Source organism: Melanerpes formicivorus, unplaced genomic scaffold (genome assembly GCF_026170545.1).
Source record: "Melanerpes formicivorus ecotype bairdi unplaced genomic scaffold, bMelFor1.0.p_v2 SCAF_18, whole genome shotgun sequence".
In the NCBI taxonomy this organism is placed as follows: Eukaryota; Metazoa; Chordata; class Aves; order Piciformes; family Picidae; genus Melanerpes; species Melanerpes formicivorus.
Window position 1 is genome coordinate 1462191 of NW_027142370.1, and position 22379 is coordinate 1484569.

Consider the following 22379-nt stretch of genomic DNA (forward strand, 5'->3'; position numbering starts at 1 on the left):
CTCTGTTACCAGTCTCTGTCTTATTAGTGTATGTGCCCTTTGAGGCATGTGCATACATGAATCTTGAAAAGGCTTTGCTCAACTTGTCTTGTCTACATCTCAGTGACTAATTGAAGGTCACAGGGTTACATCTCCAAGCAGCTCTTTAACAATGTACTGTTAAGTATTAAAATGTTCAAGAAATTTGGAACAGATTTGATCACATTACAGCATTAGCAATTAACCTTTTTCATTCAGAACCATGTCTCCCAATCTTCAGTGTGTTGTTTTACACCCTTGATGTAGCTTTTCCTGAAGCCCTCTGCAAAGGTCTCCAATAGCTTTTATTATATTTCAGAACTCTGCATTTATTTTCACAGTTTGGCAGCAGCATCATTTCAAACTCTCGTGCCTTTAAATACAATTGCTTTAAAGCCTTTTATTTGCAGAGCCTTCTGAAACTAACAGAGTGTGTGAGCAATCCTGTTTTGGCTGAGTCATCCCCATAACACTTTGCAGAGGCAGGGAGGAAAATAAGGATGGGTTTATGTAACTTGCACATGGATTGGATTGCCTTTTTAATGAACAGATTTATGAAGATACTGCCTAGCACGATGTGAGTCAGCATCTGGGGACACTCAACTCTAAAGCAGTGATAACGACTTCTGTTGACATCTTTAAACAGCTTGGAAAACTGCAGTCACATAAGCTAACTGGACTTAATTACAAGGAATGGCAAAATACTCAGTTGCAGAGAAAACAAAAAAGCAACAGCATCACTTACCTCAAAACTTACAGATCCATTGTGATCAGTGTCAAATGCATTGAACAGAAAATGTGCATAAGTTGTGGAATCTGCAGTTTAAAACAGCAAAAACAGTTCACAGTGAGCACGTCGTACTTCATGAAAAAACAGGTCCAAAAATATGCTTTGATAACAAAATTTGATAGCAAGCCTAAATTTTCAGTTCAGCTGCAACTTCTGTTTGTGGCAGGCAGGAGGGCTCGACTGTGAGTGCAGGGATGTGGGTAGTCACACTGTTAGAAACAGAAAACATGAAATTCTGGTCTAGAGATCTTCACTCATTTTCATTCCCATTTCTGCTAGTCACTGACGTGTGAATGAATAGCAGAGAAGTCATGGCATTGTAATCTGAAACAATCTGTGCTAATGGAATTGCTACTTTATCAGCTAAATGACTGTGACAGGGCATCCATTTCATATGTTAAAGAAGAAAAATGTGTTCATTCATTCCCTTTAAATGGGGGAAGCAGACACCACCATCTGTGCATCTGGACTACCCTGCCTCCTCTGAAGCCAGGCCTGTTATCCAGGTTGAAGTTGAGCTCCTGCTGCACTCAGCTCATGCTTACCCACAGGTGAGGTCAAATTCTGAAAGCTGGCTTGCTGCTTATTTCATAGCATCACATGATGTGCTTAAAAACCTTGGGAGAACTGGCCATGACTAACTGAAGTGGTCAATAAGGTGTGCTCTCTCTTCACCCATACACAGTTCAGAGTGTAACAAGAGGAAAGATGTAGCAAATCACATAGGGAGAATTATTTTCACTAGCCAAAAAAATATAATATCTGAAACTGCTTTAAAAGTTTAGATACAGAAATAATCAGTAGGCAGGTCAGCTCTTGTAGCTTTGTGTCCTGCCCCGTTGGGTGTGCCTGCTTGTTAAGGGTTTCAGCAGTGGTAATCCACACTGAATGCTGCTCTTTACCTTCTAGGCCTTTATTCAAAATAAAACTAATTGAGAGACATTTTGTTCCTATCAATTATTTGTGGGGTTTTGTTTGTTGTGGGTTTATTGGGTTTGGTTTGGTTTGGTTTTAACAGAAGTGAAAAGAAAAGGCTATGAACAGTCCCAAGGAAACGCGCAGATCTCAAGAGCTGTGGGAGAAGATGAAGAGGCAGGATTGAAGAGTTGTAGGCAAATATGAAGAGGGAGGACTGAACGGTAAAAGCAAGAGGGAGGAAAAAAAGAGGAAAACAATTCAGATCAAACTAAAATCTGAGGTTCAAGGCAAAAAAAAGGTCATACATTTGTGTGTTACATTCATTGCACTAAAAGCTAATGAAGATAAAGAAATTAATAAAACCCCTGGAAACTCATTAATTGAACTTAAGGTTAACAACAAATTCCCTCTAAGTAGAGAAAGCCCTACAGAAATCAAGGGAGCTTTGCCTGTAGTGCCTCCTACAGTTTTCATTCCTGCTGTGAAAGGTTTTGTGGAATAAAACAGAATGGGGAAAACTATGCAGACAGTTTAAAAAGAAACAACCTACTCAGAGAAACCTGGCTTTCAAAGGTGCCCAAACACAGCTAATAACTCCATAATACAAGACTGACTTCTGGTAGCTATCACTGCATTTCATTCAGAGCTAGATACTTTAAAATGAGCCCAGCCATGGAGGAAGTACACCATGAGTTCAGGCAGAGCTTGAGACTGCAATCTTGTAATTTGACCTGGGAAGTAAGGAACATAACTGCAGTACTAGGTATATCTGCCAGGTACTCACCTCCCTGGGGAAAGAACTGAGAGTAAATCTCTTTGAAGGTTTCTTCATTGACAACACCACTGGGACATTCCTGAAAAGAAGACAAGAAATTAAACCCATCCCATCTGACCCAGGCAGCTCATATGTTCAAGCGGCCATAAAGAGCATGTCTGTGATTCTGAGGGGTTAATATGTCTGAATTTGCACTTTCAACCAAATATTAATGCATGAAGCATCAGCTCTAAGTGTCTTCCCAAAGAGTTCCCATGGGACAAAACATTCTTTTGTGCCACAAATTTCAATTTCAACTTTGAGACCCGAGTGCCAGACATAAGCAGCAACCACGCTGCTGCAGTGTATGGAGCTGTCAGTGCTCCTGCAGGCCACGGGTGGTGAGTCCCGCAGCTGAAAGCAGTATTTGCATGCTATGGAAACCAACATGGTTGTAGAAGATCTTATTCAAAACCTGCAGATCCTTCTGGCTCTTTACATCTCTTTCACACAAACTGAAATATGCAAGAAAGAATAAGCAGAAAGTGTGAGAGCAGAGTGATTACAAAGAAAATGAAAGGAAGTGAGGGAGAGGAAAAAAGAGGATTAGAATGGTGACTTTACAAAAACCACTTCTGTGAAGAGGTAGGGCAAGCAGCAGGGGTACTGCATTGCTTACTAACTCCCACACAAACGTCAAAGATCTGACAGCTGACCTCTTGTCCTGAATTTGCCACACTTAGCAGCTACCTTTGGACAGTGAACTGAGTTCATTCTTGTCTTAATTCCTCCTTTAACAGAGAGAGTAAAAAAACCCTGGCAAGCTCTGTAGAAGGAAAATATTTCTAGAAACAAAGCTAAATAAGAGAAGACAAATGAAGAGTTAAAGTTCATACATATATTTTTGTCTATTGCTATGCTATTTGGACTGATGGCTCAAACTCACATGCTCCTAATCATAACTTGGGGAAAGAAAATAGCTTCAAATGAAGATAAAGAACAGTGTAACATCTTTTATCAGTATAGTAACAGCTTTGCCTGTGAGAATAAATGCTACTAGATCAAATAAGCAACTCTGAGATATTCATAGTTCTGACAGCTTCAGCCAAGAAACAAATACTGCAATCTTGCTAATTGAGAGATGAATGTACCACCTGTGAAACTCATGTCAGAACTCTACACCTAGGGCTATTTTGATTTATGTCACTTATCCTCAGCCAAAATGAGCTCCTCACCATCACTAAGCATGTGCAAACACATAGTACAAAACAATTCTGTTTGGCCAGAACAGACAAACAGAGGTCACAGAGACAGAAGTAAAAAATGACTTGTTCCTGGTCACAGAGGCTGTTGCCGATGAGGAGACAGAATTAGAGCACAGGTCTCTGTGAGACAAGATCTATGCTGACTGCTGGGTCATCCTGCCTTGCAAACCACAGCCTTTGGGGAATGGGAAGAACGGTGAAATGAATCCAGCATCCCTAAATGTATGTGTAGTCAACAGCATTTACCTCCAAGAGTGTTCTTTTCTTGCCTCATGAATCTGGCTGTCGTGTGTTTATCAGGAGAGTTCTCTAGTTCAGTGGAAGAGATTTAACATTGTCATTGTTAAGTATGCCTCGTGGCTTTATATCAAGTTACTGCTGACTTCTTCCATTGTACCAACTATAATTAATACTATAATTAAAAAAGTCTTTCTAACCTTTACTTAAACTTTTATAAAAGAGAGGAAAAGAATTAAATAGTTTGAAAGAAAAAAGTGAGCTTTATTTAAACCTTTTCCTGTATTCTTTTTCCTCCAGCTGGGTATCATTTATTTTGTTACAGAAAATTTCTGTTTGACAGGCTTTTAAAATTGCATTAATGGTGTATTCTATTTTCCTTCTGGAGAATAAAAAGGAGCAAAAATTGATTTAGAACTTTTTTTTTTCCTGAGTCCAGTGCTCCCTCCTTTAAAGAGAAAAAGAATACAAACCAACAGAAAGGAGAGACAGGGAATAAAAATTAGGTTTCTGCCTTTTGATGATCTCTTGTGCTCCCAGCTTTCCTTCTGGGAAATCACCCTTCCAGTACATGGTCATATGAACCACTCCAAAGCCTGTAAATTATTTACAAGCTTCAGCTGTCTCTTCTCATTTCTCAGAATGCTGCAACAGGTGGGTTTCTCTTTACTACCTAATCAACACTCCTTTTGGACAAGAGGCAAACTCCAAAAGGGCACACACACAAAAATAGGAGAAATGGTGAAATGTAAGAAAGGGAATGCAGGAGACAAACTCAGAGCTCACTTTTGTCTGCATAACAAGGAATGTTGTATGATGGATAAAACTGTCTTAGGAGCTTTGACAGTTTAAAATGTATTTTAATTAGAGGCTTTAGCATTATAGGTTCTATTCCTTGCTTTATCTGCTGGCAGGTTTTCTTCATTTTAGGTACATGTTCATGTCCACTAACTTAGTTGTTTCTACCTGATAATATTGTCTCTTCTAGCATTCACCTCTATTCTGCCTGAAGTTCAGATTTTCCATACACACAAAGCTTCATGGAAGAACATGCATTTCATTTTGAAACAGCATGCATATACCTTAAAACTAATACTACCCAAAAATCCCCAACTTAAACCCCCACTCCAGCTCCTGCTATCAGTAAGCTGCTGGGCCATTACAAACATATAATCTCTCATGTTTAGATGACAGAATTGGCTGAGAAGGAGTGGTAAAAATTATATTGCAGGAAGTTTAAAGTTGCAAAACAAAAACAAAACCTGGAAGTGGCAAAAAAGCCGAAGAGCAATGATGCCATGGCAAAGGCAGTTTCAGTGTCAAGGTTTCTGAGGCTTATAACTTTCCTTCCCACAGCTACAAATCCACAGCAGCTCACATCAAATGTCTCCTTTGAGTGCCTGCTGCTTAACATAATATCCCCAGCTGGCATCAACACACAGCAGCCCTGGGTCTTCTGCTCAGACTTCCCAATCCATTGGGTTTCTCCAGAGCTGTTTGGTCCTGCCAAAGGAGGAATTTTGTTCCTGGTCCTTTCTGCATTGCACTACAGTCTGCAGAAAGAGCTCTTCCCAGAGCCTATTCTCAGTGCCTCTATCTGCTGCCTTACTCCTGTTCCTTTTCTCTTCACCTTTGCAATAGGCTAATAAGGTAACTACTATTTCATGTAGTCTGTCTCATAGCTCTTGAAAGAACAGGTCTGTCACCCCCTTGCTTTGAATCCTCACATCTAAAAATCTTTTCCAGATCTTAATCTTTTCTTCCCTTTCTGAAGCTCTTTCACAGCTAAGTTTTAATCACGCTCTCACCAAATATTACCTCATTTGTCAGACATAGCAGTCTAAGATCAAACCAAAAAGACATCAGATAGATGCAAATTTCCAGTCAGACTGATCTGAAATCCCAGCTCACTTTTAAGCAATGGTAAATACTGTGAAAACCATGAAATAAGCTATTACTTAATATCCTTCTGCATTCTCACTTTGTGCCAGATTTTGCCCATGTTGTTTCTGTGGCATAAACCAGAAAAAGGATGTAGGGAGAGAATCCTTTCCTGGAAAAAGAGTAGGTACAGTTCAGGATTGCCAGCTTGAGTGAGGTGTTACTAACAGCATCATGTTACATTGATATGGTAAATTCTCCTGGCAAAGAGAAAAACCCAGTGCTCCTTCAGCAACTGCAGTGCTTGTGGACCACGAGAAAGCAGTGATCTTAATTTGGCAGGCAGAAGCAATACTGAAAAATGACCTACTTGGACATTAAAGAAAACCATTCGCAGATGATGTACAGCAAGTACTTGTGCCATTGACGAAAAGAAGCTCTAGATTAACTAGGGGTTTTATTTCATTACAAAGAGTGGACAATGTCCTGATGGGGACTTGCACATTAGGAGAAGTTCATACACCAAACTTGTCTGAAATCTCAGCATGCAGACATAGAAAGAAGAGAATTCAAAGACTGCTGCACCTTATTCCTCTAGAGCAGGAATTGACTTCTTACAGTTTTCCTATGCCTTATAGCTTTGAAATTCAAATAATATCCAGCTGACACATTATAAAATGATTTAGTCATGTCTGCAGACCACTGAATGTACTTCCAGCAGAGCAGAAAACAAACCCACAAGTTAATACACTTCTAAACTTGTTTATATTTTATTTATACCTAATAAAACTGTTTATCTTTTATAAGCATACTGCTTGTGGCCATGTGCTGGATTTCATTAGGTTGTGTGGCAAGAGCTTGTCTGCACACCCCCAGAGCAGCACAGAGAGATTGGAGGCTGAGGAGCCCAATACTCAAATGCTCCCAGGGCATCCCAGAAGCCCGAAGCCCATCAAAGGCTTAGCTCCACTAGCCCAGGGGAGCACAGAGGCATCAAGGTAAGCAGGAACCTAGGGAGGAAGGGACACACTGAGTGTGGGTCTCAAAGGCCACTGGGGACAAAGGGAGTCCTGGACAGCTTTGTGTGTGTGCACGAAATGGAAGGTACCAGCAACTGCCGTGGTCTTATGCCTGGGTGCCCACAGGCACCACTAGCTGCTAAGTTCAAGTCTGACCAACCTTTGAGCTCTATGCTGAGAATAAATGCTTGCAATTTACTGCAAGTTAGACAAATCAATTTTCTACCTTGTAACTCATTTCTCTGTAGTAAATATAAATCCAGCCATCCTTCATAAATTGCTCAGAAATAGAGTTCATTGCCTATTTATTTTGAAGCTGAGTGAGCACTAGTGTGATTACCTTTGTGTGCTGAAAGTACTCTTAGAATAGAGGGTTCACTTGTGGTATTGTTTGGGTTTTGTTGTTTTGGGTTTTTTCCCAGTTAAAAAAAGGGGGGGGGGGGGGGCCAAAAAAAAAGCAGAGCACATATCAGGAGGGATCTGTGTGAAAAGGGGCTGGATGGCATTGCTGGAGTCCAGATCACATTATTGGCCAAAGTAGGAGAAACACTAAAAGCAGAGGGGGAAAAAACCTGCAGCAGCAAATAAAAGTGAAATAATTTTAGCCAGACTTCAAAGTAGATGATCCAAACAAAATGAGGTTTCTGGGGGAAAGAAGGTTTTGATGTCATGAAAGGAAAATAAAATGCAGTCTGAAAAATATCTCAAAAGAGATGCTTAAAAGAGATGCCGTGCACTAGCCTGTGAAGCAGCCTCAAAAAGCTAATTCAGAGAAACCCTCTCTCTTGAAATGTTTGAAACAGGGCTGAACAAAGCACGTGAAAATGAGAGCAGGGAAGCTAACCTGGGAATAGTTGGAGACCTCAAAAGATCTTGTTCCTTAATCATTAATATAGGGTTTTTTTAAATCACAGTAAAAAAATGTACTTATGCTCTTTTATTTCTTTTGTTCTAAACAATGGTAGAAGAAGAAATAACAGAAGACCCGGGGAGAGGAGAGCTCATGATTTCCTGGCATGGTTAGATCCCTCCAAGAGGGCAATGAAATCGCAGCGATTGAGCTATAAGCAAGGCATTGTCCATCAGATGTTGGGAAAATTTCATGGGGTTGCTTCTCCTACAAAATAAAAGAGAAGACCCCATGCCTGTAATCTGTTAGAGACTTTCATCTCTCTGACCAGCTTCTTTGAACTGGCCTCTCACGGACTGCTGCATTGTCAGCATTTGGGCTCCTGCTCTTAACACCTCTTTTTGAAACTAGACGAATGACAGAAGCATTTAATTCCCTTTGTATAGATTTCTCCTTGAACAGCCCAACATGTCAGCTGGGAGCTTTGAGGAAGTTTTCAGGAAATCAGTGCATATATGAGAGAGTTGCAATGAGTACAGAAGAGATACCTGCTTTGGCTCTTTTGATCAGGCAATTATATTATTTTCCTGTCTGTGTCCCTCAAGCTTTGCTGTTTGACTACTATAAAAGGCAGTTTTTCAATGGACTGGGAGGATGACTGGCAAGTCAGTGTCTCAAACTGCTCACAAAGAATGAAAATTGGGTTTATTCTATCTTTACACTATCACTTTGAGGTCTGGCCAGGCTTATATAATAGAATGTGTCCAGATCTTACCTGTCTTCCACTGCAAAGCTGCTGAAGGAGCTGCTGGTAACTACCAAGAGATGTGTCAAGATGGGAGGATGAGCAGAGACAGGCTGAAGTGCAAGTGATGGGCAAGAGAAAGTTTAGAACACACAAGCATTGGATGCCTGATCATCAGCAGTGGCCACCAAACTGGCTCAGAGGAAGAGTTTGCTCTGGGGATGATTTGTACAGATGAAACCATAAAAGCAAGGCTTTGTAGCATCTCTGAACAAAGACATGCTCAGCAGAAATAAGGAGGTGCCACTGCCTTCCTTCTGCTAGACAGGGGAGCCCTCTTCAGTCTTACAACCTTCTATACTGGTTTAGCAGCTGGGTTACCAGCTAATGTTACAGGGTTGGCTTCTTCTACATGCCACTTACTCGTCAAGAGAATAGCAGTTAATTTTCTCAAACACCTCAGCAACATAAGCTTTACTCAGATCAGTTTTCATGTTCCCTTAAGTAACTTAAATACTTAGCTAACTCTTCCAACATTTTACAATGACATCCTGCATTTATTTAGTTAAATAATGAATGATTAATGTTGTACTGGTGAACACAAAACTTTCCAGCTAATATGGATCTAGGCATACCAGCAACATCAGCAGTGGACTAAGTCAGGGAACTTTTTGCTGTTGTTTGAGCATAATTCATGCTCCATAGTTATGCTATGTCTATTTAAAGTAGAACACACAAAGGGTATAGGACAAAGTGTACTTAACATGCAGTTAAAGCTGGAAGAATTTAATACCATTTTTTTTTCCCTTCTAAAACAGCTTCCTGGAGTAAAATGAAGATTAATTAGTGCATTAGTGAAGCCTTCCCTACTTTGTAGGAGAGCTGAGAGTCCCGGCACATTAACACGTGTAGGACACATGAAGATAATCAGTAAGTAGGAATTGTAAGAGCTCAGAGTGCAAGGTGCTGGGGAGCTTTTGCATTTTTATTTATTACACTGCTTGAAATGACTCTGGTGAAAGTTTTAATTTTAAGGACAATATTAATATTCTTTACCCCCGTGGGATGCTAACCCCACTATGTACAACAACACACATTACAGATAAGAATGTTTATAACGACCTATTTGGAGCTTGATGGATTTTCAGTCATTTTCTCTAATGGATGACCTGTGCTCAGTTCAATTACATTGAAAACTGCTGGGGGGAGGTTAATTTATTTATTTATTTTTTATTTCAACTACCACTTCTACTTTTTGTGTTCTCAGAGAAGGGACAGCTTCTAATTTGACTTCCTACCTGAATTAGTTCTTGGGGTTTTTTGTTTTCTCAGCAGTGGACTACAAAAAAGGGTTTTTAAGGCTTTTCCCTATGGAAACAGCCATTGCTTTGCATTAAAAAGAATAACCTCCCTGCTACCCTATAACCAAACAGTGCTGAATGATGAAATATGTTGACCAAAGTTATGTCTTAGATTAGTTTTATTCAAGAACTTGAAGAGGGACAGATTGTTTTCCTGAAAGAGCCTGCTACTGCTTTCAGTGAATGTAGATCAGAACACAAAAGAGCACGTTCCAGTCAGGTGTGCTTGAGTATGCTTGTGAGCTTTGAGGGCTACTAACAGAGGTGAAGAAACGCTTTTCTTAGTTATGGCAGAAGCTGCATGGGATGAAAGACATACAGAGGAATAAGTTTTTAAAGCAGGACGTAGAACACAGAAGGCATCCCCAAACAGAGTGCACTAATTACTGGGTCTAAAGGGACATCCTTCCTTTCTATCTGTCCTCCCTGATCCAGTACAATAAAATGACGTCAGCTGAAGGCCCGCAGAGGCAACACCTCATGTTGCATTACCACTGCTGTCACAGAAGCTGTAGCCTCATTTTCTAGCTCAGTACTGACAGTACACACTTCTAAGAACACTGTGGAAACCAGTGGACTTGATAGAGTCACTCTCCATTGCCCTCCGTTGGTGAAATGCATCTGAAAGCTCATTTAAGCCTTGTCTCATCAGGTAAAACACAAAACTTCTTGCTTCCATTTAGCCTTCTGCAGAAGAGCTATGATAATGCTCCCCAATGGCACAGTGAAGATGTACAAGATGCTGAGCCTCCTGCTAATGAGCAAAAGCCTATTCCCACCCCCTTCATGCTGTAGTGGTTTCAGAGGCAAACAAGCAGAAGTAACAGAACTGGCTCACATCCAGCATGTGTGGCTTCACACAGTAAATAACAATCAACACTTTGGCTGCTTCCACTGTGCAGCAGGCAAGGTGCCAGAAACACTTCTAATCAGCACTGTTCTTTGTTTAGCTATGCCCACAGACCAGTGTAATTTTTAGTTTCCTCTTATTAGCACTGGTAGTAAAACAACAGTAAACAACAGAACTAAAGCTCCAAACTTAAAAGCTCAGCCCAAAGCCTGACATACCAAACTTATGGAAGAGTCCCTGGCATCTGAAAGGTGCTTGCTGTTCGTGCCCTTGTTTGCCACTACAGGAGGGCATTTTACAATCCTGACTTCACAAAGAGGCAGGAGCTACAATTAAACTTAAAGTAACAGAACCCATGCCTCAGGTACCCAGAAAGGCAGGCAATAGTAAACACTCCAGTAAAGACCAGCTTCTCAGCCTCCCGGGAGAAGATGTACTTAGGAGAGCACTGCTGCTGTGACCTACCTCTCACACACTCCTGGGTGACTCTTTTTCATCAAGCCCCTTTAATTTGACTGAAGTTCTGGGTGAGAGGAGGGGGAATAGCTCCTTGCTGGCAAGTGCTGGTCACTCAGGTGCACTCCATTTGACCTGCTCAAGTGATTCACACCACCAGAATGAAGGACATCACCACTCCTAACAACAATTGTTGACTATAGGTCAAGTCTCTGCTTTAAAACCACAGAGGCCTTTATTTTGTTTTTCTTACTTGAGAGAGTCAGAATTTAGAAGCTTGGAGGGTGCTCTGGTTTTCCCTAGAAGCTACTTGTACCCTTAAGGAGAGGAAACTGTACTAATGACCTTCTGCTAACATTTAGCAGATCATTATGACTACTAAGGTTTTATAGCCATATCTGAAAATAAGAAAGCCTGAATTTAGCAAAAGGTACTTAAGAAGCAACCTCAGTGTGTCAGGGGTGAGGAAAAGGGAGAAAAAAAAAAGGCAAGCTATATTCTGGCTAAAAGGCTGATCTGATTTGCTGTGTATTTTTCAGCCAACAGGATGTTGACACTAAGTACTGACACCTAATCAAAGCCTCACTGTCACATCTGTGCTCATCCAACTTTCTAGCACACCACACCTGTATGTACCTTATTCTGCTGTCCAAAGGGCTCCCAGAGCATGGGTCCAAGATATGGAGAAGATGCCTGGCCACTTGAGCTCTACTATTTTTGGTGATCATGGAAGGGCCAGAATGACCCTCATTCTTTGGACCATGTATCTAAATGCTTCTTTTAAAGAGGAGTAAACAGTTGCATATGACAGGGAAGGATGTACTGTTGCTACTTACAAATGAGACATTGCTTCTAGAGTTCACTAAAAGGCATGACAAAAGCATCAGAGTGGAATTTGAAGTTTAGTCAGGAATATGAACTGATAACTTTCTTTAGCACAACAAACAAAATCAAAGTCAACAATACAAATATCACCTAGAAAGCTCTGAGGCTTTCCTTGTCTCATCTGTGGACACTCAACACAAGGCTTTTGGCAGCATATTTAAAGTTTGTAGCATAAGTCAAACGTTGGAGCTGAATAGTGGAATGAAGCTAAATAAATAATGATTTATATCTGCTATCATATTTCTGTGAAAATATGAACAGCAAGAAAAAAAAGAAACAAAACAGCAGCAGAAGGCAGCTCCCAGGGAGAGCAGAGAAGGAAGGAAGAAGATAACTAGAGAATCAGACACAGCTGAAAAAGAGTTCTCTCTCATACAGGGTAGGCCAAAGCAAGAGGTTTCATTTCTCACAGTTGTATCATTCTTTATGGAGATTCACTGAGGGCCAAATGGCTGAGCATAAAAACTTCTTGCAAGATCTGCTTAATTTTATGACACATAAAATTTGTCTCTGTTCCATAACTTCTGAGAAGAGAATAAGAGAATAAGGCTGCCACAGCTCGGGCTGCATTACAGGGGAGGGCACTGCATCTCTTGCTCAGTGAAGCAGATGCTGCTTGACTTATTTATTCTCAACACTCCTGCAAGTGCAGGGGATTGATTTTTGTTTAAACTAGATTCATTGTGGTTATTTGATGGAGTCTGAGGAATGGTGAGAGACCCAAATCTGGAGAATTGTACTACTTAAGAGATAAGAAAGAGAAAAAAAACCCAATTAATTCCTTTGCATAAGCTTCTAGGCTGTTAATAGAGTGTTTAGTGTTGAGGCAGTCACATTACTTGTGAAGGGATGGGCTTCAATCTTAGGATAATGATTAGTTCTTCATTGAGAAATGAAGCAGGAAACTTCTTTGAGTACCCTGAGATTTCTCAAAAGATTCTGCTCCCAAGAACTCTAAATGCAGAAAGCAAGGATTACATGAAGAAAGGAATAGAATAGAATAGAATAGAATAGAATAGAATAGAATAGAATAGACCAGACCAGACCAGATTGGAAAAGACCTTCAAGATCATCGCATCCAACCCATCAACCAATCCAACACCACCTAAACAACTAAGCCATGGCACCAAGCACCCCATCAAGTGTCCTCCTGAACACCTCCAATGATGGTGAGTCCACCACCTCCCCAGGCAGCCCATTCCAATGGGCAATCACTTTCTCTTATAGAACTTCTTCCTAACATCCAGCCTAAACCTCCCCTGGCACAGCTTGAGACTGTGTCCTCTTGTTCTGGTGCTGGCTGCCTGGGAGAAGAGCCCAACATCCATCTGTCTACAACCTCCCTTCAGGTAGTTGTAGAGAGCAATAAGGTCTCCCCTGAGCCTCCTTCTCTCCAGGCTAAACAACCCCAGCTCCCTCAGCCTCTCCTTATAGGGCTTGTTTCTCCTTGGCAGACCAAAATCTGCAACCTCCAGTTTCAGGTCCCTTGCTGAACTGAGAACTCCAAACCTCCCTGGCACGTTGCAGCTGAATGGCAGGAATACCTTGGCCCAGAGGCACACTTTTCATGGCTTATCAATATAACAGAAACATTTTATAAGTACTAAAATTCTGAAGCAATCAAAAAAAGGGATCAGGTTCTTGCAGCACAGGGCAACAGGGGCAAGCAGCAGCTTACCTACCAGCAACAAAATTGTAATTAGAGTACATTTTGGTATTGCCTCATGGGAATATCTTCCTCTGGGACTGGACTGGAAGTTTGTAGGGCCAGTTACCAGTAAATGACAGTTGTCTGACAGACTGAAAGAAGAGGATGTTCTTTTCACCACAGTTGATGTGGTGGGGGATGAACCAGCCCAACAAAATACAATTGTTAAGTTTCTATCTAGAGCTTTGGAAGCCTTAAGCAGGCATCCTTATAGAGAAGAACACATGAAGAGGGTCAAAAAATCTTCATGACATTTGGGCTTGTTCCATTAAAATCAATAACATTTTGGGATTGACTTGAAGAGAGGCAGGATTTTTAGCCTATGAATTCAAGAGCTAAAAGTTATAAGCATCTAGAGTGGGTGAATCTAAGAGATAGTTAAAAACTGATAACCAAACTTCCCATTACTTGCTGGTGTCAACTTGAATCTGACTTTGCATCTTCTCAGTTGGTTTATGTTGTGTCACTCTTCTCTCTCATCCCTCCTTGGAGGAAGGAAACAAACATTACCTGCTTTAAAGTTTTTCTAACGGTAACAAATCACGCACTGTGCTCTGATTTTTACATGGACTCAGTATTTAGGACATGGAGAGAACTGACAAAAAGTTTATGACCTAAAAACTGAGGAAAGAGGTGAAAAAAAGAGTGTGAGAAGAACTAGGTTATTCAGCAAGACAATACAGAAGCTGTTGAACCCAGATTTCTGGCCTGTTGATCCAGCTTTACTAGCCTGTGCAATACCCTTCCCGTGCACCCACACCCAGTGCTTAGTGCTGGCAATCACAAGCACAATCTTGGGTCTGCTGCTCTGCTACCTATGATGGTGCATGCCAGACAGTGTGCCAGAGGCAAGCACTGCCATGCCCAGCTACCAGGGGGTTACTTGTGAAAATATTCTTCACATTTCTTTTGGTGAGCCCATGGTGAGGTGGGTCACAGTGTCAGAGGTGCATAGATGGAACAGATAAATAATTGCTAGACATACCATACAGAGTGGTTCCCAGACCAGGGCTATTTTCAGGCATAGGGTTACTCTTATTTCCACTTGATGGATATGGAGCTTGGCCTTGGGGGGTAACAGTCTCACTCAAACATACTGCTCACAGAACACACATCTCGCTCTTAATGCTGAGGAATTCAGTGTTCATTTTTCTCTCCTGCAAGGATGAACTTTGCTATCTCCAGTTCCTGGGAAAGTTCAGTTTCCCACAACTACCAGCCCCCCTACTGGTGCTCCCCACTTTGTTCCCAGGGAGCATTTGAGGAGGCTTTGATCAAAGGCTGAGAAGCAATCTCTCAGATAGCCAAGGACACTCTAAAAGGTTTTGGTTGTCAGACCAGAGACATTAAATTAGGCAGTTGTCAATGCAGAGCCCATGCAGGCATTGGAGCACTAGTATAATGGTCTCTTGCAACCCAGAAGGCTTTTTAGTGTGATAGTTAAGGCTTTTAAAGGTGTGTGGCAGTTAATAAGCCAGCCTTAGAGCCAAAAGGCTAGAGTCTTTAGACTTCTAGTTTCATGCTGTGTTTACTGAATCATGCTGTCTTCTAAGTTATTTGCTTCTATTTCTTCTGCTATACTCACCATACCTAAGGTCCTTGAAGTATATTTCACACTGGAATTGATTGGGTTGAATAAATTCCCTGACTTGGAAGTTAACATGAGAATCATTCTCATAATGGGAGTTAAGAGCAGCTGTGCAAATGTCCAGCTGATCTAAAGAATATGGGCTCTGCTAGACACTGGATTTTATACTTTTCACTCAAAGGTAAACGCAGGTTGGCTCAAGCCTTGTAGTACATTTCCCTGACACTGAAATATCTGACCTGGAATCTTTGTCACTTGTGCTTTGCTGCTTTACTTAGAGATTTACAAGTGTTTATATTTTAGCACAGATACAAGGCTAAAGGCATTTCTCATTAGAAATTAATTCTATTGAAACCAAGAAAAGATTTTTGATGGTTTCACTGCTTTGTGATGAAACCTACAGGTCGCTGATTTTGGTTAAATTGATCAGGAATTAAAAACACAGTAATAAATTATACAGATCCAAAACTACTTGGAAATTCCTGGGCTCCAGAACATATCCCTGAGTCCAGCACAAAGAAGATTTTGTCTATAAAGTTTTGAAGTAGTCAGGACCCAAGCTGTCAAACTGCACTTTCCAGAAGTATCCCCAGAAGATAAAGAAAAAAGATGAAGAAAAGGGGACCAGTGAGAGAAAAGAAAGTGTCTAATCACTAGGGTTTTAAATAACATCACTGGTGGTGCATTGCACCAAACTTTACTTCTCTAATGTTTATGATTACCCAAGAAACCAAAATCCAGCAACTGCACAAAACTCAAGTGCCAAGCTTTGTAATTCTTAGTCAAGATGCAGCCAAAACCAAGTAACTGCCCTGAGCCGTGGCCAAAGAAGGTATTCTGCCGCTCATATTCCAGTTCATAAACATTTATATTCCTCAGATATTACATAATGATGCACATGAAAGCTCTGTGGTAGAAAACAGCTCCACCAGCAGAGTAGAGAGAGCAGCTGGAGAGCAGAGCAGAAGGTACACACTGTGCATCAAGTGTCAGCCTGGCATGACTGATGGCACATCTCACAACATCCCTGCTGGGACCATACCAGAGCACAGGCCAGAGCACTGGCAGTGCTAAACAGGATGGACTGGTAAACACACAGAGCAATACAATGCCACCAAAATATAACACTGATGTTTTTAGAGCAAAGAATTTTAGAGGTATTTGGTATTTTGCACCACTATTGATAATTGGTGCTTACAATCTCACTCTTCCTGCATGCCTCTTAATTAGTGATTTGGCATCTCCATTTCCCAGAGACAATTCAAAAGTAAGCAATCACTAATACAAAACCAGTCCTTGGCATGCTAGATGACAGTTTTTCCCTAGTGAACACAACATGAACTATCTCCACGAACAGCAGTAAGTCATGAGATGAATAGAAGTGTGGGGACTGAGTTCATTATTAACTCTCAAAAAGCAGATTTCAATCTGTGCTAGCAACTGCGAGACTAATTGAAATGAGAACCTCCACTGAATGCATTAAGGTCTGTAAATTAGTGAGGACTGACAACTATATGCTGAGCCTGTCAAACTGTACTGCCAGACCATTTTTACTCTCCTATCTGAAAAGTTTCAAGTTTCTCAACTAACTCCTGAATGAAAATCGGAATGGCTCTGTGAGCACTACTTATGGCTCAGTTTGTTGAAAGGTTTTAGCATAGCCTTGTTTGAAATATGGAGAAGCCCCTTCTAAGCCCAGGGCTTTTGAAAGAACTGCTGCCTTGCTGAGGTTTGGTGGGATTATTATTTGTTTTCAAAGGTTTTCTCCAGTCTTTGAAAGCTGAGAGAACAACAGACCTGAAGCACAACTTGTGAACAGTAACTCAGGTTTTAAAGCCAGAGGCTTGAGCTAAGTGCATTATGTATGTCTTCAGCAGCTCTCTCTAGACAGAAACAAGATGATTTGCAGAAGTCTCTCTACTGACAGCAGACATGGGATCCAGCTTCTAGGTTTGCTTGCTTGGAGAGTGTCATTATGCTGCTATTTGTTACCTTATGAAAGCTAACCAAGTCACAGGAGTTTTCTAAAATGAGATATACTCATTTTCAGTTTCATTTATTTATTATCTGATTTTCTAGTAAAATTCAGAACTTTTTATTTATCCCCCCCCCCTTTCCTATTGTGTTGGCACTTCAATGATACAAATTTAGCAGGTTTATAAGCACAAGGCACAGTCTGTTCAGATGCCATCACTGCAGCTGTTTGAAAAGAGGAGTTGTTGGTGCTTCATTGTGTAAGACATCCTCTTCATGCCCACAGCACTGCACAGAGCAGTCAGCACCTCTGTGAGATCTTTCAGCACAAGGGGGCATGTCCTGGAGATTAAATTACTTCTCTAATCTGAAAGTGGGCAGTTCACTCAGGGAACTGTTCACCAAAAGAGAGCTCTGGAGGCCACCCAGTCCAACTTATCAAAAGTATATTTTTACAGTTGGGTATGCAGATAGATCTCAGATAAATGCACATAACATGAGCCATATGTTTTTATTTCCTAGCCATTAGACTGGAAATATAATTAAATGGATAAAACAAGCACTTTCTCCTCATTATTATTTTTTCTGTGTGAGGCTAACAGCAGAATGAACAGAAGGGAAGGAATTTTCCAGAAAAGGACAGTAAGAATGGTTGTATTTTATTGTACAAACCTCAGATGCTCTAGACAACCAATAAATGAGCTTTATAACCTATAAAATGAGTTTTCATTAAACTCTGTGAGGCTTAGAAATGCAGCATACAGGAACACAATGCTTCCATCAAACCATAATTGAAATGGGGGGGAAAAAAAAATATCTTTGAATAAATTAGCCTGTTTTGAGTTATGCAGAAACATAGCCTTACACAGATGGGCAGTGTGATGGGGCAGCCTAGCTCTGAGCTGTACCATTATCACAGTTATTGTCTTACTGTCATGGCTTGCCTCATTTGCTTTAGGGAATAAATAATGGGGAAGAAATGTATCTTACAAATGTTGTTTTCCCATTGAAGGCTACTAGGAGAGTGATGCCTATCTGAAGCTACAGTAGGTATCCAGGGACTTTTTAATGTCTGCATGACTTCAATTTACACTTGCCCTGAGAAAAATCACTTTTGGTTAAAATCACTTTTCCAGGCAAGTCTAATAGTTTCCCAACAGAGAGATGGGCAGAATTTTTGATGAGAAACAAACAAACAAACTCAACCAAAATTAAAAGATCATTAACATTTAAGTTTAGCACAGGAGCATCTTTTGAGCAGCAGCAGCATTATCTAAGCATATTTCAAATGGAAATGTGCTGTAGCTCAGGGACATTTTTAAAACTGTGAGAAACCTATCAATGGACAAAAGAGAAAGACAGACCACATGTTGAGTGCATGCTTGATAGTCCTTGCAATTTATTGTGAAGTACCACTTGTACCAGGCCTGCCACAGAGCCATTGGTTTGAAAGGTTAATGACTGCAGCAATCACAATTTCAATTTACAAGAAATGGGATGACAGGAAGCCAAATACGAAATGGAGAGGTCCCACCGCGATGGCAGCTGAGCAACAATTCATCAACAAGAGTGCAGGATCACTGTAAAACCAGTGTGCTAGGCACACGCTTTTGAGCCTGGGCAGGCTGAGAAGGATAGTAAAGAAGCTTTAAAATGGCTAAACTACTGAATACAGGCATAAGCTCTCCCTCAGTGCTTTGCCTTCTAATAGTTGTTAGGTCATCTGAAGGCACTTATCCCACTTCCTTCTGTCTGCTCCAGCATGTCTCCTCTTGTATTTTAAATGTTGGCTTTGACCACTACCAAAATAGCCCTTACCAAGAAGGGCACTTCAATGCTCTCTGGGCCTTTCCTGCACTTAACCTCTACTTCTTGCTTCCTAAAGCATCAGTTGTACTACTACACTGTGATCTGAAGTTTGCAGGTGTGTACATACACACAGAGATGCTAAGATTCTATGATCCTTCTGCTTGAATTACTGTTTTCTGGATTTGGGGTATAATTTCCCAACACTGGAAAAATCAAACTGAAGAAAATGCATTTGGAAGTTTACCTTTTAAATTTTGTATGAGTGAAAACCAGATAATAAACCAAACCAACAATACAGAAATACAGGAGTGTTTGCTGCTTTCTCATCTCAAGTCAGTCAGAACTGTATGTAAGCAATTTAAAGTCACAAACAATAAAGAACTGGATGTAAGCTGTGAGAAGGTCTGGTCATGCCTGTCTCAGAACAGACATTCTTGTACTAGCCAGGATTCAGTGAAATCTTTGGGCTGGAGTGAGAATATATAGGCAAAATCTTTTCAGTTAGGACAAGAGACTAGGAAATGTGCATGTAAAACAGAATCTCTTGGAGAAGTAATGGTATTAGTTATTCATTTTCTCACAGTAGATATACTATAAATAACTGATTAAAATAAAAGGCAGCAGGATTGACACAGAAATGAATTCTTCTTCACAGAAGACATAATAATGTATGGAGCTAATTTCCCACAGGATGCTGTAGATGTCAAAAACACCCTGGTAGGTTCAAAAAGTAATTATCACAGTTTATGGAAGAAACTTTGGTTAAAGTATGGAAAATACAAAGATGCAGTTAAAACTTTCATTGGGGGAAGTACTCCAGAAGCAGAATGCAAGGTGAGAGAGAAGTATGTTAGGGGAATTATTATTCTAAATTCCCCTTATTCTTTTTTTTTTTTCCCTCCTGTATCTGGCCACTCTTCAAAACAGGCTACTGAGTGCATTTGGTTTGTGTGGCAAGGTTTTGATAATGGGATCACTAGAATCACCCCTTGTGTCCAACACAGCCAATGTCAGCCAGCTTCAAGGTGGGCCCACTGCTGGCCACAGCTGAGCTAATCAGCAACAGTGGTAGCACCTCTGGGATAATGTATTTAAGAAGAGGAAAAAGTTGTTGCTCAAGAGCAATGGCAGCTGGAGAGATGAGTTTCTGAAGTCTGATGCTTGGGCTAAAGACTACTGCTTTATCCTGATTTATTTTTCTGACCTTCACTAGCCCTAGGCACACCTGACAGTATTTTTGAAAGTACTTGATAATTTTGCACTTATGTTAAACACAAAACCTCAGAAGTTCATGCTCATTAGACCTAAGTAGTCACGATACATCTGCATGCATGTCCTGAATTATCATGTACTGATAAGGAAATGAAACACCTGAATAAAGATGTAGTACTATACATTGCCTCCAAAACTCCTTTGATGTAAGTAGGCCTTACAGCTTGGAACACAAAAGCAGAGGAAGAGCTGGAATTCCTCCTTTCAAAAAACCAGTAAAATGGTAATACCTCCTCAGAACCCAGTCTCTTTTCCATCCCTCATTTTACCCAGAGGATAATCGAGGTCTTTCATTTCTGAGACTCTAAAAATAATAATTCTTAGAGAAACAGACAGAAGGCTTATTATATCCACTATACTTTTTACCTTTTTGCCTTGGATAATTAGGGACATTAGTTCATGATTTGCAGTGCCTAGGGAATACTGCCATTAGCAGGGGAATGTTCTCTGGTACCCTGAGGAAATGAAAAGCTTTTAAGAGCAATCACTGTTAATCACTACTATGCCAACATTATATACCATCTGGAACTGAGGATGATATATAGACAGGACACTGTAAGTGACTGTATTCTACTTGCACTGTAAGCCCTCAATAAGAATGTACTTTAAAACATCTCTTTTTGTTCTGAATGCACGGCATCTAAGAATTCTGCAGGATTTATACCTCTTCTTGTACAAGCTTCTGAAGAGATTCTCTTTGATTCCATAGCTGAGCTTGCTTCAGTGTGGTCTCAGCATTATTATACTTCATTACCTAATTTCATTTGAGTAGCAAATGCCAAGGGCAGGAAGAAGGCCCTTCTGTAAGGGTGAAAGAAAAACCGAATCGAAAGGTGATAAATGCAATTAAATTTATCTTTACATTCAGCTCAGCAGGAGACTTAGCACCTCAGCAGTCACAGACTCACAGCTGTGTGTATAGAATAAAATTACACAGTGGTGATTTGCAAGCAATTGTTATTATTGATTATTTTTTTTTACACCAAGTAAGTTCTCTCCACTGTTAATTGCCTGTAATAACCTACAGTTTGTGGCTGATATAAAAGCAGAATAAAACAGGGAGAAAAGGACTATTCTATAAAGAAAATTGCTTTTAAAAAAATGGTATTAATAAAACCAAGGGAAGCTCTTGCTTTTGGTGTAGAGTCGGAATTTAATACCTGCTAAAATCTTACTGTATCTTATTTCTCTGCTGTACTAACCACAGACACCAACATCAAGGCCAGCACCACAGGACAGCAAGAACACACTGAAAAAGGAGGCAAACTGCACCCATATAGCAGGGTCCTCAGTGGTTAACTTTACCAACTTAAAGTATTGGGCCTGCCAACAGAGCACAAATATCAGCAAAACCCCCACAACTAATGACACCTAATGAAGGGATCTAACAAGTTTATAGATTTGTAGAACTAGAAAGAACTGAAGAAACCATCTGCTGCTGTTCAACAAACAAACACCCCAACACAACCCAAACCTTCTAGTGCAATTTATGGCAGTTACTTCTTGTGACAGCTGCTGTGAACACACACATCAAAATCTTTCCTCTTACTGACCAAATTATTTAGGACTTATGTTCTTCTCCCATTAGTATATCTTTAGATAAACAGCCTCAACATAATTTTCAATCTGTTCTTGAACAAAGTGCTGCTATATTGTTATCATTATTGCTTTCTGGATACTTTCTAATTTGTCTGCATTTTTGGTCATTAAACAGCCCAATTCTTGCAGAGTGATGTCTCCTCATCTTACCAGACATGCAGTATTTAGCTACTGAGTCCCTTGATCTCCTCTGCTGCTCATTCTTACACTGCTGGGACTGCACTGGCTCATCCTATAAAGGGATGGTAAAATAAAAAAGGAAGAGCTTACATTCTTGAAACCTCTGTATAAGATCTGAAGTTCCTTCTTTGTGAATTTACTCTGTGCTTCCAGCAGTTCAAGAGCTTCAGGTCTATGTCGTACTGTGGCCATTTCCATTTCATCTTCTACAGTGTCTGCA

At 40.5% G+C, this 22379-nt stretch overlaps 1 protein-coding gene across 10 annotated transcripts in view; it reads right to left on the minus strand.

Annotated features, from left to right (window-relative positions):
- KCNIP4 (potassium voltage-gated channel interacting protein 4) overlaps nucleotides 1-22379 on the minus strand; it is a 287694-nt gene that overhangs the window by 4434 nt on the left and 260881 nt on the right. For all 10 annotated transcript variants that reach the window (XM_068149286.1, XM_068149283.1, XM_068149278.1 and 7 more), the window contains 3 exons: nucleotides 22250-22374; nucleotides 2511-2580; nucleotides 764-834 (listed from right to left, as the gene is read on the minus strand). In XM_068149286.1, coding sequence (XP_068005387.1) covers nucleotides 764-834; nucleotides 2511-2580; nucleotides 22250-22357 — 249 coding nt within the window. In that variant the 5' untranslated portion in view covers nucleotides 22358-22374. The remainder of the gene's footprint in view (nucleotides 1-763; nucleotides 835-2510; nucleotides 2581-22249; nucleotides 22375-22379) is intronic.